Genomic DNA, 14,790 nt, shown 5'->3' with positions numbered 1-14,790 from the left:
ACACCCATACAGATAGTGGCTTGCTCAAAACTACACAGAGACTGAGAGACAGATTTAGGAGAAGAATCCTACTTTTCTAGAAATGCAGCTCAGTTCTTAAAGGAATCAAATGTTTTCTATCTAAGACTAGCTTTATGGTGAAGTCCAGAAAGAAGTCCTGGCTCTTCCCTCCTTACTTGCTACTCTCTGGGCTGGGAAGTAAAATTGTTGAAATGCCAGCTGCCTCCACCCAGACGCTGTTCTGCTACATTCAACAAAGATCTAAGGAAGAAATGCTAGATCTCTATACTCAAATGCTTCTGGTTGACACAGCACTGTACTGACACAACTCAGTCCTAGGAAGTCTCACAATTCTTCCCCAATCCCTCAAGAACACATAAAATACTACCGATAACGGATTTTTTTTCTCGCTTAGGAACAAAAGGCTCCTGGGAGATGACAGTGTTTGGACGAGCCTTGAAGCAAGCTGCTTCTTTCTGCTGTTTTAGTTCTTCATCCAGCTGTAAGAAAGAAAATCTGTCAGACAAGCAACCACCAACTTTCCATAACTACCACCTCAATTACTCAAGTTTGAATGTTTCTGAACGGTTTCATCTATAAAGATAGCAGGTGATTATTAATCAATACCATGTGAACACAATGACCAAAATCCAGACTGTAAAATCTAGAAAGGACAAACAATCCCATTTATTCAACATATAAAATGCACATAGAGCAGCCTATAGATGAAAAGGGATTTAGAGATTTATCAAACAAATATAAAATATGGATCTTTTCTCAATCCTGATTTGAACAATTCAACCGTTTTAAAAATGAGAGATAGGGGCTATATGAATGCTATTTGTCACTATTAAGAAATTACTCTTAATCTTTTTAAGTGTGATAATAGCATTGGAGTTACGAAATTCTTTTAATCCTTACATTTTAAAGTTACACACTGAAGTATTTTTGGATAAAATGAGATGGCACCTAGGATTTGCTTCAAAATAATCTTGTATAGGCAGAAATATCCAGTATAGAGATGAGTAGGTAGAAAGTTAGATGAAATAAGATTTTCCATGTTTTGAGCACTAGAAAACAAGGTGACAGGTTCATGAAAGTTCATTATACTATTCTTTCTTTTATATACATCTGGAAAACTTAAAAAACCTTTTTATTATGGAAAATACCCCCCACATTCTATGTCATGATTGCTTTCAAAGCAACAGCCCTAAGTTCTCCTAGAGAACAGTGCCAACAAGGGGCCTAGGTTTAGTAACTCAATCAATCATATCTCTTGGGCTTCAACAGGGAAGACTTTCTACAAAGATCAAGCCAGAGCCCCTTTTGGACAGATTTCAAAATAAGAGATAATATCAATACTGACAAACTTAGGGATTCAGGAGATTTTTTTCCAGACAAGGCAGAATTAGATCCCAACTAAACCAGCCAACAACCAATTAACTGTTTTAAATCACCTATCATCTATAAAGAGCAAATAGCATACTATGTTGAGAAAAAATACTCTATTGAGAATCTATTCTCACCACAGTTTCTTATCAAAGCACCAACAGAAAAAAGTGAATATTTAATGAACAAGTCTAATAGATGAAATAGATGAGATCTTTAAGAATCTCCTGTCACAAAAAGTCTATCAGCTCTCACATTCTCCAGATGATCACTTACAAACTTAAGCTTGCAGACCAAATCCAGCTTGCAATGTCTTTTTATACAGCCCTTAGGCTAAAGATGGTTTTTATATTTTTAAAGGGTTGAAACATACAACATGTGACAGAGACCATATGTAATCTATACAATCTATAATACTTAATATATGGTGTTTTATAGAAAAAGTTTTCTGACCTCTGACTACAGTGAGAGTCCCTAAAACAATCCAGTGTGTTAGTTCCCAGATGAAGCCTGGTGTAGCGGGTCTACCTACTGTAACAAACCAACAGTCAAGCAATTCACATTTTAGCTGCTCTCCCCATCCCCACCTGGTGCTTCCAAGTCTGTGCCTTCAGGGCACCTCTTCTGTCTGTCTCCAAGCAGAATGGCTCAACCTGGGTAGTATTCTTCACCTTCTTTTCTGGCAGGTTAATGGTGTCAAAGTGAGGCAAAGGATGTGCCTTGAACTTGGGCACCTAATAGAAAAGAAAATGTAAGATTTAAGATAAGGCCTTTCTAGTCAGAAAGCCACAGCTGCTCCAGAATATTTGGATGAATCTGAAAAATATGAAAGGCAAGTTTTCAAACCAGCATGGTACAGAAAACTAATAGGCTCAAAAGGAAATCAAGGTTTTCCTCCCAATTTTGCCAATAACTACCAGCATGATCATGGGCAAGTCACTTAACTTCCTTGTGCTTAACTTCCAGAACGGTTATTTAAATTACTTGCCCTATTTATACTTCATAAGGTTCTTAGAGGAATCAAAGGAAATTAGTGATTATACGTTAAAAGTACAACATAAGGAACTTCCCTTGTGGTCCAGTGGTTAAGAACTGCCTTCCAATGCAGGAAACACAGGGAACTAACATGTCATGGGGCAACTAGAGAGCCCACATGCTCTGGAGCACATGAACCACAACTAGAGCCCATGTGTTGCGATGAAGATCCCGCAAGGTGCAACTAAGACTCGATGCAGCCAAATAAATCCAGTTTTTAAAAAGTGCAAGATAAAAAAAAATAAATAAAACAAAAGGTGCAAGATAAAAGATTACCTTTGAGAGATTTAATATTATGCTACTTATAGAAATGGAACACCTACCTCTCCTTTCTGGAGTTCTTTTATTTTCTTCTCTTTCTGTAACTGACGTTCTTTGTCTCGGGAATCAAAAGAAAAAGGGCATACTTCCACAGTTCTTCCCACTGGGATCTGGGGCTTAAAAGGCATTCCAAAATATGGCACAGGTTGAGCTCTTATCACTACTGGCTCCTCCTCTTCCTAAGGGAAAAAATTGCAGTTTAGACAAGACTTCTCACTCTCTCGCCTCCTCTGAATGTGAAGTTAGAAGACAATATATGAAAGAAGTCATATGAAAGAAGGCAAGTCACAACCTCTCAAGTGTCTTAGCTTTCTTTTCTATCAAAGAGGGATACCTACCAACTCACCAACCTACATTTATTAACTCACAGGGGTGAGATCAACGTGAAAGCATTTGATAAATTAACACAATTACTTTTAAAAGATCTAAAATTTTTCACAGGAAGGTTGAAAAAACTAAATGAACTCAAACAGTGTGAGTAAAATGAACAACAGAAGAAAAGTACTAACCAAGCATATACCTTGGCCTGTCTTCTTTGACCCAGCCTCTAGACTCCACTAAAACATGTGACTGGGAGTATTTCCAGTTGCCAAACCCAGAATAGGACCAAGTAAGTTGACTGGGTTCAAGCTGGTAACATAAGATTACTGTGTATTCTAGTTTCAGATGAATCTATAAAAAGGTTTATGCTTGAGATATGCTATAAAATTACCCTAACTCTGGATATTTATAGATAAAAAGGGAGATGTAACAAGAAACTAGCCTGATCAATGACAGTTTATATATTCCAACTTCATGAACCATCACCACATAGTCACCTCTTTAACCCTTGGGTCAATGGAGATAGGACAGGGCAGATGTAACTACTTTGTGTGAATTTTAAAAATCCTTCACCGAATGATGACAATAGTAGGCAAAATAGAGTATAGGTCTTAAAAAAAGACTTATTTTCCAATCCAATGGAAACAATCCTAAGTCGTTACGACCAGTTACCACTGAAAGCCAAAATGACTCATCATTGTCATTCAGTTGCTAAGCCATGTCCAACTCTGAGACCCCATGGACTGCAGCACACCAGGCTTCCCTGTCCTTCACTGTGCCCCAGAGTTTGCTTAGATTCATGTCCACTGAGTTGGTGATGCCGTCCAACCATATCATCCTCGGTTGCCCCATTCTCCTCCTGCCCTCAATCTCCCAGCATCAGGGTTTTGTCCAATGTATCAGCTCTTTGTATCAGATGACCAAAGTATCAGAGTTTCCACTTCAGCATCAGTCCTTCCAATGAATATTCAGGGTTGATTTCCTTTAGGACTGACTGGCTTGAACTCCTTGCTGTCTAAGGGAGAGTCTTCTCCAGCACCATAATTCTAAAGCATCAATTCTTCGGCACTCAGCTTGCTTTATGGTCCAACTCTCACATCCATATGTGACTACTGGAAAAACCACAGCTTTGACTAGACAGACTTTTGTTGGCAAAGAGCTTCATACACTTACTACTTTGTTCTTGGAAGAGCAAAAATAGATGATCAATCATGCATACCCATTGTTAAGACAACTCCAGGCAAGAATGACTGCCTTTGAACTCCTCTCTGTTTAAGAAAGAGTAATGCTTAGATTTGGAGACGGGCATGGTAACCCTCTCCAGTATTCTTGCCTGGAGAAACCCATGAACAGAGGAGCCTAGTGGGCTACAGTCCATAGGACTGCAGAGTCAGACACAACTGAAGTGACTTAGCATGCACGCAGTGCTTAAATTGATTATGCAGAAGGAGTAAAGATCCCATCCTAGGGAATCACCTCATCTTCTTTGGTGGGCATTCTGATTCTGTTCTTCAGAGCAAAGGCTGGTGACTTTGGAACAGTGATTGGAAGCTCTTTCTTTTCAGGAACACCCTGAAGGGAGTAAGCAATTCAATTAGATATCCCAGAGCAATCTCAACTAGGTTATGTGATGAAATTAATACTTTTCTTAGAACTTCATGTATCAGAAATCAAAAAAGGCTAGTTGTTATTTATCCACCTAACACAGGTATGTATTAGTACTCCCAAAGGTGGATTAACATGACAGAGATCAGCAAAAAACATAGTTTGAGTTGTATATTCAATAAAAAATGAAACTCATCAAAATCTTTTTTGGTATTCTTGAAAAATACCACAAAATAAACTAACATCAATATTTTATTGTTTCTCTCCCTTTTATACCCCAATCCCTTAAAAACAAAATCAAAAAGGATTTCCAAATGTTAACTAGAGACAGAATATGGTTCATTCTCCTAAACCTATTTCACATACAGCTCTACAATAAGAACTTATATTTTAAAATGTTACCCTCAAAAGGTGAATGGAAAAAAGCACTGGGCGAGGTCTAGCTTAATTTCCTTTTGCCAAATAACTGGACAAAGAGCAAGAAGTTACCAAAGATACACAAGAGGCTTAATCTCAACAATTTTAGAAACTATAATCAGGCATTTTTCACCTAAAAGATTGAGTAATACACTTTAAAGACTGATTAATACCAGTGTTGGTTGGCATGTGACGAGAAGTGGGCAGTCACATACAGCTGGGTGAGGTACAGGACACAAGCTGGTACAATCTTTAGGAATTAGCTATTAAACCTTTAAATGGTCATACTCTTTCATCCAGTATTATACTCTAACATTTGATCTCTAGTTTAGTTTTTAGCTATATTTCAATATAACATTTTTAAAAAGAATAAAAACAACTGGTTAAATCCTTTCTTAAATTGTGGTGCATATCCACACACTAGAATATTATACAGTCATCAAAAAGAATAAAACAAATCTTTATTACTGACACAGAACAGTATTTATAATATTGAGAGAGGAGGGACAAGTGGCTGAAGCAAAAAATATTTTGTGTTTTTAAAATGTACATGTAGAAAGACAAATATGTGCTATCACTCATATGTGGAATCAAAATTTTTTAAATAATATAAATGAACTTATTCACAAAACAGAAACAGACTCACAGATCTCAAAAATAAACTTACGGTTACCAAAGGGGAAACAGGGGCAGAGGGGTGGGGGGGGGGGGGCAGGGATAAATTAGGAGCTTGGGATTAACACATACACTACTATATATAAAACAGAAAATCAACAAGGACCTACCATATAGCACAGAGAACTCTACTCAATATTCTAAAATAACCTATATGGGAAAAGAATCTGAAAAAAAATGACTATATGTAGATAACAGAATCACTTTGCTGTATATCTGAAACTAACACACTGTAAATCAACTATACTCCAAAAAAATTTTAAGAAGTCAAATTAAAAGATACCTGCATATACACTACAAATAAAACAAAAAATATATATAATTAATCTAAGCATAGAAAATAAAATATGAAAAGAATACCAAACTGTCAACTCTCACATCTCTTTGAGAGCAGATTAAAAGAGGCTTTTAATCTCTATATTCCTTAATTCTTATACATTCAACTCCTTGGAAGATTTTCCTGCTTTGTGATTCCAAAACACTGCCAACATTTCAAATCCTTTCTGACTGAATTATGTGTATCATACTATGCACGTGATTCAAAACTAATGTATTTTAGAAAGCTGTTCCATAAGTATTTTCTAACTCTGCTAGAGTTTACCCTCTATCATGAATCTGGTGATCTCTAGGGCTGTTGTTCTGCATAAAGTGTATGACCAGATCAATTTTTAAAATATCTTAAAGACATCCTCAGTAACTCCTTATCTGTTACACTCACATCCATATGCTTCCCCCATCAGCTCTCTATTCCACTTCTCTAACTCTTCACTGTTATGCCATAGGCCACACTATCTATTGCCTATACTATTCCACCAGCCCACTAACAGCTTTCAGCGTCTCATCTCATTCTTCGAGTCCATCTTCTTATACAGTCAAAAGATCTGATCATGTTACTTCCTGATTTAAAATTCTTTAATGGCTCCTAATGTCTACTTACAACAGTATAACATATTCCTTAGCATGAAGGACAAGGTGCTTCATAATTTGGTACCCTGCCTGACTCTCCAGGCATGTCTCCTGTCTCTCTTTAGGCACCACCTTCCAGCCACAATGAACTACTGGCAACTGCCAAAATTTAACACTGGTTCTCATACCACTCCAATATTCTTGCCTGGAAAATCCCATGGACGGAGGAGCTTGGTGGGCTACAGTCCACGGGGTTGCAAAGAGTCGGACACGACTGAGCGACTTAACTTTCAACTTTCTAACTTTATGTCCTCTCTGAAATGCTCCAGCTGCTGGGAAGCATCTAATCTTTCTTTTCAAGCCTCCACTAAAGCATCTCCTCTCTTATAAAACCCTTCAACAGATCACTCCCTGAACCTACTGACACCACTCTCCCTTGTACATAGTCTATTATGGTACCTAAAAAAAACTTCATTGCAGGACTTCCCTGGTCGTCCAGTGGTTGAGAATCCACCTGCCAATGCAGAGGAGACAGGTTTGATCTGGGATGATCCCACATGCCACTGAGTAACTAAGCCTATAGGTCACAACTAGTGATGAACCGGAGCTCCCTAGAGCCCGTGCACCACTAGAGAAGAGCCCCCATTCACATCAACTAGAGAAAGCCTGTGCACAGAACAATAAATAAATTTGTTTTAAAAAACCCCTTCATTGCACTTGTTGATTTAAGATATTCATCTCCTCCTGCTATGAGTGCTTTGAGAGTAGGGACTGTTATTCCATCAATCCCTAATACCTAACAGATCTTGGCTAGTGTAAGGCATTCAGTAAATGTTTGTTGAATGAATACTGTAAGCATGAATAACAGAATTTATACCTTGGACTTGAAGACTCTTGGACTCTTATACCTTGGGAGACACGTCTTAATCCCAACAATGCTGCAACTGCTCCAAACATGTTTGGAATGTCTTTCTTGGAGTGGCCTTCAAAGTCAGTTTTAGGGCCAGCCAAGGCAGTTGCTCACTCTTTAGTTTTAATTAAGCAATATTGTTTCCAGCTCTATTATTTTGGACTACTCTGGAGTTTTAGTTCTGAATGACTTTAGACCAACTCCTAAAAGCTAATTAATCTTTAAAGTATCAAGACCTGGTATTGTTGAAGAGATCCAAAAAACTGCCACAACATCCAAGACAAGTGGCTTTTCCAAAGTGGTTTGTACACTATCAATCTTTGGAAAGAATACATACTCTCTCAAGGTGACTACTGTAAAGGGGAGCTTCAATCTGCTGTGAAAAGTTGTCACACACTTTCCAAAGAAAATCAGAATCACTAGTATAGTATAATTTAATACAGAACTTATAACCAGACTGACAAAAGTTTATGAAATGGGTTTTCATCTAATGCTTACCAGAAAAGAACAAAAATCTGTTGTTCTACATCCTGGACAGGTGGACACCAGCCTGGAGCTTGAACACAGCCAGGACAGGTGGAAATGGAAAGAACACTGAACAAGAAGTCAGAGGTCTGTTCTAGCCCAGCTTTCATTCCAATCTGTAGAATGTGTCCTTGGTTTTTTTTCTTTTCATAAAAATAATTGAAATAAATATCTGAGAACTCATTTAGTTCTAAAATAATTCCTCATTTCCTAATTTTCCCCTCTGTTTGCATCCTCCCAGCAGAGAGATGTGCATTTAAAAAGAAATCTCTAACAAGTAAGCCAGGAAAGAGATATTTATATGAGTGGGATCAATCCTCTTATTACTTAGGGGAGAAGGAAAGGTGATTTATGAAAATCAACTTTGCAGCAACTATTTATCCATACCCCATCTCCACTGCAATCAAAGCCAATAGGGGGCTCATTCAGAAATAGAGATAAAGAAACTGGGTTTCTAGAAACAGAGAAAGCTTCTTGTTTTACTGTATTAAATTATTTTTAGTTATAAGCTCCCTGCGGGTAGAGATACTGCCATTTGCATTCCTTTGCATTCTCTACAGCACCTACAAGAAGTAGTAATTGTTCAGGGAACATATGTTGATTAGTATTACTGTCCTTATTTGTCTATATGCCAATCTGCTCTTTCAGACTGTGAAAGCTTTGAGGATGAAGGCTGTGTCTGATTTCATTCGATTCCCAGTGTCTAACACAGGCTGATGGATTTCAGCTTGTATTGACTCTTACAGAGTTGTTCAATACCCCAGTGCCTATGCTATGCTTAGATGCTGGGGAAGCGGGAGTGAACGATACAGATAGACATGGTCCTTGCTATCTGGGAGCTCACATTCTAGTGGAGGAGAGAAAAGACAATGAAAAAGTAATAAACCAAGTATTTCTTGATTTTCACAAGTGCTCTGAAGAAACCCAACAGAATATGGAGCTGAAGGGATGGGGAAGCTCTGATAAGAAGCTGAGGGAGGGTATTTCTAAAGAGGTGAAAAATGGGTATAAGTGGGCAACGTGGATGGATAAAAGAAACATTTAGGAAAAGCAGCCCGGGATGGGATGTAAAGGGTGAGCATGTTTCCCTAAGGCAGATATACCCCATGTGCCCTGGGACAAGTTATCAGGCCTGTCCCAGAGCAATTAGGAAATTACCATGAAGCAATGTTATCTCAGGGACCATGAAAAAAAAATTTTTTTAAGCCTGCTGGTCTCCCCAAGTCCCTAAAATATCACTGCTAAAATTACTCACTGGCCTCACTGATACCATATCCACCTCTGTGGAGCCCCAACTCCCCACTAGATGTCGGCACCAAGTTCACATTTCACACCCCGGAGCTCAAGGCTTTCATCACTCCACCTCGGCCCAAGAGCCCTTTTCTCATCCCTGCCTCAAGGCCCACTGCTGCCCAAGCCCATCTCTCATCAGCCCCGTTGTCTCCTTGCCACCTATCAACAAGTGGGAGAGCACAAGAAACACTCTAAGGACACAAGGAAAGAGAGCTTCAGCATCGAGGGGACACAGATGGAGACAAACAGCGGCAGACAGACAGCTGCACCCAGGCTCTGGAGGCATGTTCTTCTGCTTTAAGTAAGAGTCCAGCAACAAAAGTTAAGACAGCTAACTTCAGTTCTGCCACCAACTTTTAAAAATGTTCCTATGGGCAAGCCACGTTCTTCCTTCAAAGAAAGCCCCCCTTTTCTAAAAAATGAAGAGAGTAGAAGGAATAAATATATCTATGACTCCTTCAATGCTTTGTTTTCTCTAGAATCCAAAAGTTGAAGTCCCTGGAAATTTCAGTAGGGAAAGAGCTGAAAACAAACTCAAAACTGCACTTGCCAGAATAAACAATGATAACAGCACTGTGAGGTAGAGAAACACAGTGTTTAAGGAGATGACAGGTTCAAATCCTGGTTCTGCATACTAGACACCTCTTAGCATCTCTTTGCTAATCTGAAAAGTAGGGACAAAAACAGAACCTATTTCCTAAGAGTTGTTATGAGAAATCAATAAGACAATCTGCGTAAAACGCTGCACCATGTAAGCATGCAACAGTTATTACTATTAACAACATGACTGCTTACTCTGTGTCAGACACTAAGGTCTTCATCCGGGCTCTCTAATCTATGCTGCACCTGACAAATCAAAACTCCAGGGGTGGGGCCCAGGAATCTGTTTATGTAACAAAATCCCAGAGGACTCTGAGGCCCAGTTGATTTGGCAATGACTACCCTACAGCATACCATATCAGTTCAGTAGCTTCTTATTCACCTAGTGTTTTGCTGATCCGTTTATCCAGAACTCACAACAACGCATTACCCGGCACAACACTACTCTATGATCTCACTTAACTAACTCCTAATGAACTCTAGTTACCCTTCCCCACTTACCACTTCACCACCACATTTCTAAATTACAACAAACTGCCAAACCAATTTCCTCAATCAGTGTTTCTAAAAATGGAGTTCAGGTAATACTGGTGATATTTAGGTAGGATGTAGATAGTTTTTTAAAAAATAATCACACATTTTCCTAAGAACCTTTCATTTTAAAAGGTACTTTCTATTTTAATACAAGAGCATGGACCTTTGAACTATATTACCTAAATTCATATCCCAGCTCTGCCATTGGCTACTTTATGATACTATACTGGACTTTCGGTTTCCTAAGAGCAAAATCCACCTCTGACATGTCTCTTTTTCACCCAGAACTCCTAATATGATGTCCTGATCACAGTATCCAAACATGTGTGATTGGGTAGATATGTGGTTGTGAACATGACACTTCTACCAGCTCGCAGGGCTTCACCACTCTTACCACAACATCTTCCAAGATCTTAGTAGGGCAGGGCCTGGAATGAAATTCATAATGTTCCTCTTCCAATTTCTTCTTTGACTCCCGCTCCTGGATCCTTTTCTCAATTTCTAAATCAAAGCCAACAGGCTGAGTAGGTGGCTTCACAGGTGGTTTCTTAGGCAAAATGGGCCCACCTTCAAGAATTCTGGGATCAAGTTCCTGTGCTTTGAATTTGTATCTGTAAGGTGAGAGTTTAAGTGATAACCATATAAAAAAATTTTTTTTAATAAAATGAAAACTAAACAACAAAGTAGGCCAAAACCAGGGGGAAAAAAAGTAATCATTAAGATTATCCATCATGTGCAACAAAATTCAACTCTCTCCATAGCCATTATCCCTGCCTCGAGAGCAAAGAAAAAACAAGACAGTCTAACATCCCCACCACTGTAAAGATTGGGGTTTCTCTTGTACTTCTTTTGAGAAAAGAAACTCCCCCTTCCCAAAAGAAGAACTAGAAGGGAGAAAGAAGGCTACAGGAGACAACCCCCAGACTTAACTCACATTAAATTCCAGTTCTCTCCACTGGTAACAGTTGTAACCATCCCTTGGGTAGCCATAAAAGGGTGAGATTTACCTAAACCTCAAAGGCCACTCTTTACTGGAATCGTAAATTCTCCCACCCCAACCTCTGATTATTTTTTTTTAACCAGTTTACACTCCAGGACAGCTCCCTACTCCCACTTTCAATCCTTTCATCACAGAGGCAAGGCACAGCCTATGGCTCAAATACCATAATTCCCAAGGCAAGAAAAACAGTAACTGCCCCCCTTACAGAAGTGAAAAGGAAGCAGGCAGGTTCTTGGAACTCTTCCTCAAATACTGCCAGTGGAACTTACTGTTGCTGCTTCTCAAGCTCCTCAGCTTCCAGATCTGCTGCACTTTTGCAGGTCACAGGCCGTGTACGATGTTTGGTTTGCAGCACTGGAGTCTGTGGGTCTCTGCATATTCTGACCACAGATTTGGAGGGTAATGGCACTGTAAACCAAGATCACAGACATTTACCTAGCTAAGACCCCGTTTACCTGTAGGTGCTGACTCAGCTAGGCAGCCCAGAGATGCTAAGCCACAGAGTGGCTGGCCCCTCACACTCAGCTCAGCTCACATCAAGTCAGTCTGACAAACATTCACTATCACTCTTTATTGAGAGGTGATGATAAAAGTAGCCTGTGGGAACTCTGCTATCAACTTCTGAATCTAAAATCCCTTTGTGTCTAATGGATTTATCACTGCAGAGGCCTGCACTTCCTTTCAACTGACAGTGCCAACTATTCTGCATGTTATTGACATATAAGATTTAGGCATTTTAAAAAATGTAATAATTTCCAATATTATGAACTTCTTAAAAGCATCTATATCAAAACATCAAGACTATCCCCCACAGAAAGTCAACGGAAAAAGTAAAAAAAGAAAAAAAAGCTATGTCAAAGCATCAATATTAAGATCATCATCACCATTCACAGAAAATACTATTTGCCTGGCCAGAAGCAACCTTGTCAATTTTCATAATTACCCAGAATGAATTTTCTAATTTAGGCCTTACCACCTAACAATTGGAGATGGAAACCAAATCTACTTATTTTAGAAATAAGCCAGGCTTCAAGTATACATGTAACTATTATTGAGCTATAATAGTCCAAAATTATAAATAAAAATTACTTCTGACTGGAAGTAAAACTCAAGGACCTACATCTCAAAGGAAGAAAAATTGCAGAAAATAATTTTTCTTTCTATTTGCTAGGACCAAGATTCTAAGAGCAGAATACCAGACTCTAAGAGTCATCTATATTTGGAAAGTCATGGTTAATACTTACATTTCCATTAGAATAAAAAAGACTATTTTCATGATATAAAATTTGACAAATGGCTACTAGAACATAATAACATTAGGAAATGCTGTCCTTACAGGAACTAACTCATCTGTTACCTAAAATAGCACTTAACAGTGCCTAGGCAAAGGCAGGAAAAATTTAGACACCTTCAAAGTCAAACAACCAGATTTTGCTTTATCCAGAATACTACCCTGCACTGTTGACAATTAGTTTACACCACACCTCCAATCCTCAAACTTCTTTTAGGAGTTATTTTCATAAAGATAGACATTGTTAGATTAGCTTCCTCTCATCTGTTCACCACCAAATCTACAAATTAAGCAACATTTGCACTCACTGCTCTCTTCTACTCCCCTTTCAAAGAACAATCACCCCACCCATGCTAAGTATCCTTCTCCTACCTGCACAGGGTCTTAACCATTGGTTAACTTTTTTCTCTCCTGTATTTCCATGCCTGGACTTCTCAGCACACAGACCTGCTCTCCCTATCTCACACTTCCTGTGATTCTTACATTTACATACACATTCACAGCACTCATGATAATCTGTGATGACCTGTTTATCTCACTGAATTACAAACTTGATGTTGAGTAGCACCAAGTCTGTTTTGCTCACTTCTATACTGCCTACATCACACAGAGTGTCTGCTTCGTAGTAGTCAACATTTATTGAATCGATGAACAAAAAGCACACAACATTAAGTGAATAGAAAGCTTTCATTTTCTGTAGATAAGTGTGCACCTGGAAACATGGCAAAGATAACCGTGATGTGTCATGACATCTCATGTTACCTTAATTCCCCTCAGCCAGTTACTGACCGGGAGGATCAAGGTGGTTGATGAGTGTAAGGGGACAGACAGCTAGGTGTTTTGAGAAATGTTCAGCTATGGGTACATTTGTTGTCTGCATACAACATATGCCATGCTTTAGTCCAAAAACTAGGATTTCAACTAAAGACAAATTTGTACCTAAGATGCAAGCAAAGGGAATTCTAGGGGAGGCTCCAGCCAGGCATGATACTAGAAAGAAACTTACTAATATCATCCTTCCTGTTCCTCAGGTGGTATCTGGTAGGAGTTCGTTTATGGAATGCTTCGACCTGCTGTGCAAGGGGAACATATGTAGAAGCTGTCTCATCAAATGTTCTTTTCTTTCCTTGTGACAGATTGAAAGGCATAACAACGGTGCATCCCTTAGTCACTCGGGCCTGAAAAGAAAAAATTCATTCCCTAAATGAAATGTTATGGAAGAGCTCAGATCCACCACAAGCCTCAAACTCAGCAGAGGATCAAAAGGAAAAGAATCCATGGAAAGCCAAGATTCTTCTTCTTAAGTTGTCGGTCCTTGAGCATAGGTTATAATCTGTATACTCCCATCTTTTAAAAAGGGGGAGAAAGCATCCAGCACTTAACAAATTGTCTATTCTGTACATAAGGTGATTTTTCCCAAGCATGCTCATGTTTTGAAGCAATCAAGAACAAGTTTTCTTAGAATTAGAAGGGGAAAAAAACTGTACAGGTATCCCACCCCAAGTCATTTAAAAATTTTAACTGGGCTTCTGGATCAGCTCAGGCAGCTACCTGAATCAAATTCTCTTCTCATATCCTACCCCAAAACTGACTAATGAAGAAGTCTACTCCTTGGGTCATTAATTTTTATAAAATTAGTTTCTGACTAGAAGTAAAACTCAAGGACCTACATCTCAAAGGAAGAAGCACAACTCCAGGATTTAAGTCTGCAAAGGACTGACTTAAACAAGTAATAATGGTGGACTTCCCTGGTGGTACAGTGGATAAGAATCTTCCTGCCAATGCAGGGAACATGGTCTTGATCCCTGGTCTGGGAAGATTTCACACGTTGTGGAGCAACCACAACTACTGAAACCTGTGCCCACTAGGGCCCAAGAGTCCCAGCTACTGAGCGCATGTACTGCAACTACTGAGGCCCATATGCCTAGAGCCTGTGCTCTGCAACAAGAGAAGCCACTGCAGTGAGCA

The 14,790-nt window shown here is 39.0% G+C and overlaps 1 protein-coding gene across 4 annotated transcripts in view; it reads right to left on the bottom strand.

The window, feature by feature from the left end:
* Positions 1-14,790, bottom strand: part of TPX2 (TPX2 microtubule nucleation factor) — a 47,575-nt gene that overhangs the window by 2,839 nt on the left and 29,946 nt on the right. For all 4 annotated transcript variants that reach the window (XM_043480476.1, XM_043480475.1, XM_043480478.1 and 1 more), the window contains 7 exons: positions 13,829-14,000; positions 11,801-11,939; positions 10,926-11,142; positions 4,543-4,638; positions 2,748-2,924; positions 1,977-2,123; positions 389-500 (listed from right to left, as the gene is read on the bottom strand). In XM_043480476.1, coding sequence (XP_043336411.1) covers positions 389-500; positions 1,977-2,123; positions 2,748-2,924; positions 4,543-4,638; positions 10,926-11,142; positions 11,801-11,939; positions 13,829-14,000 — 1,060 coding nt within the window. The remainder of the gene's footprint in view (positions 1-388; positions 501-1,976; positions 2,124-2,747; positions 2,925-4,542; positions 4,639-10,925; positions 11,143-11,800; positions 11,940-13,828; positions 14,001-14,790) is intronic.

Source organism: Cervus canadensis, chromosome 10, assembly GCF_019320065.1.
Source record: "Cervus canadensis isolate Bull #8, Minnesota chromosome 10, ASM1932006v1, whole genome shotgun sequence".
Taxonomy (NCBI): domain Eukaryota; kingdom Metazoa; phylum Chordata; class Mammalia; order Artiodactyla; family Cervidae; genus Cervus; species Cervus canadensis.
This window is presented reverse-complemented; position numbering and strand designations above follow the sequence as displayed.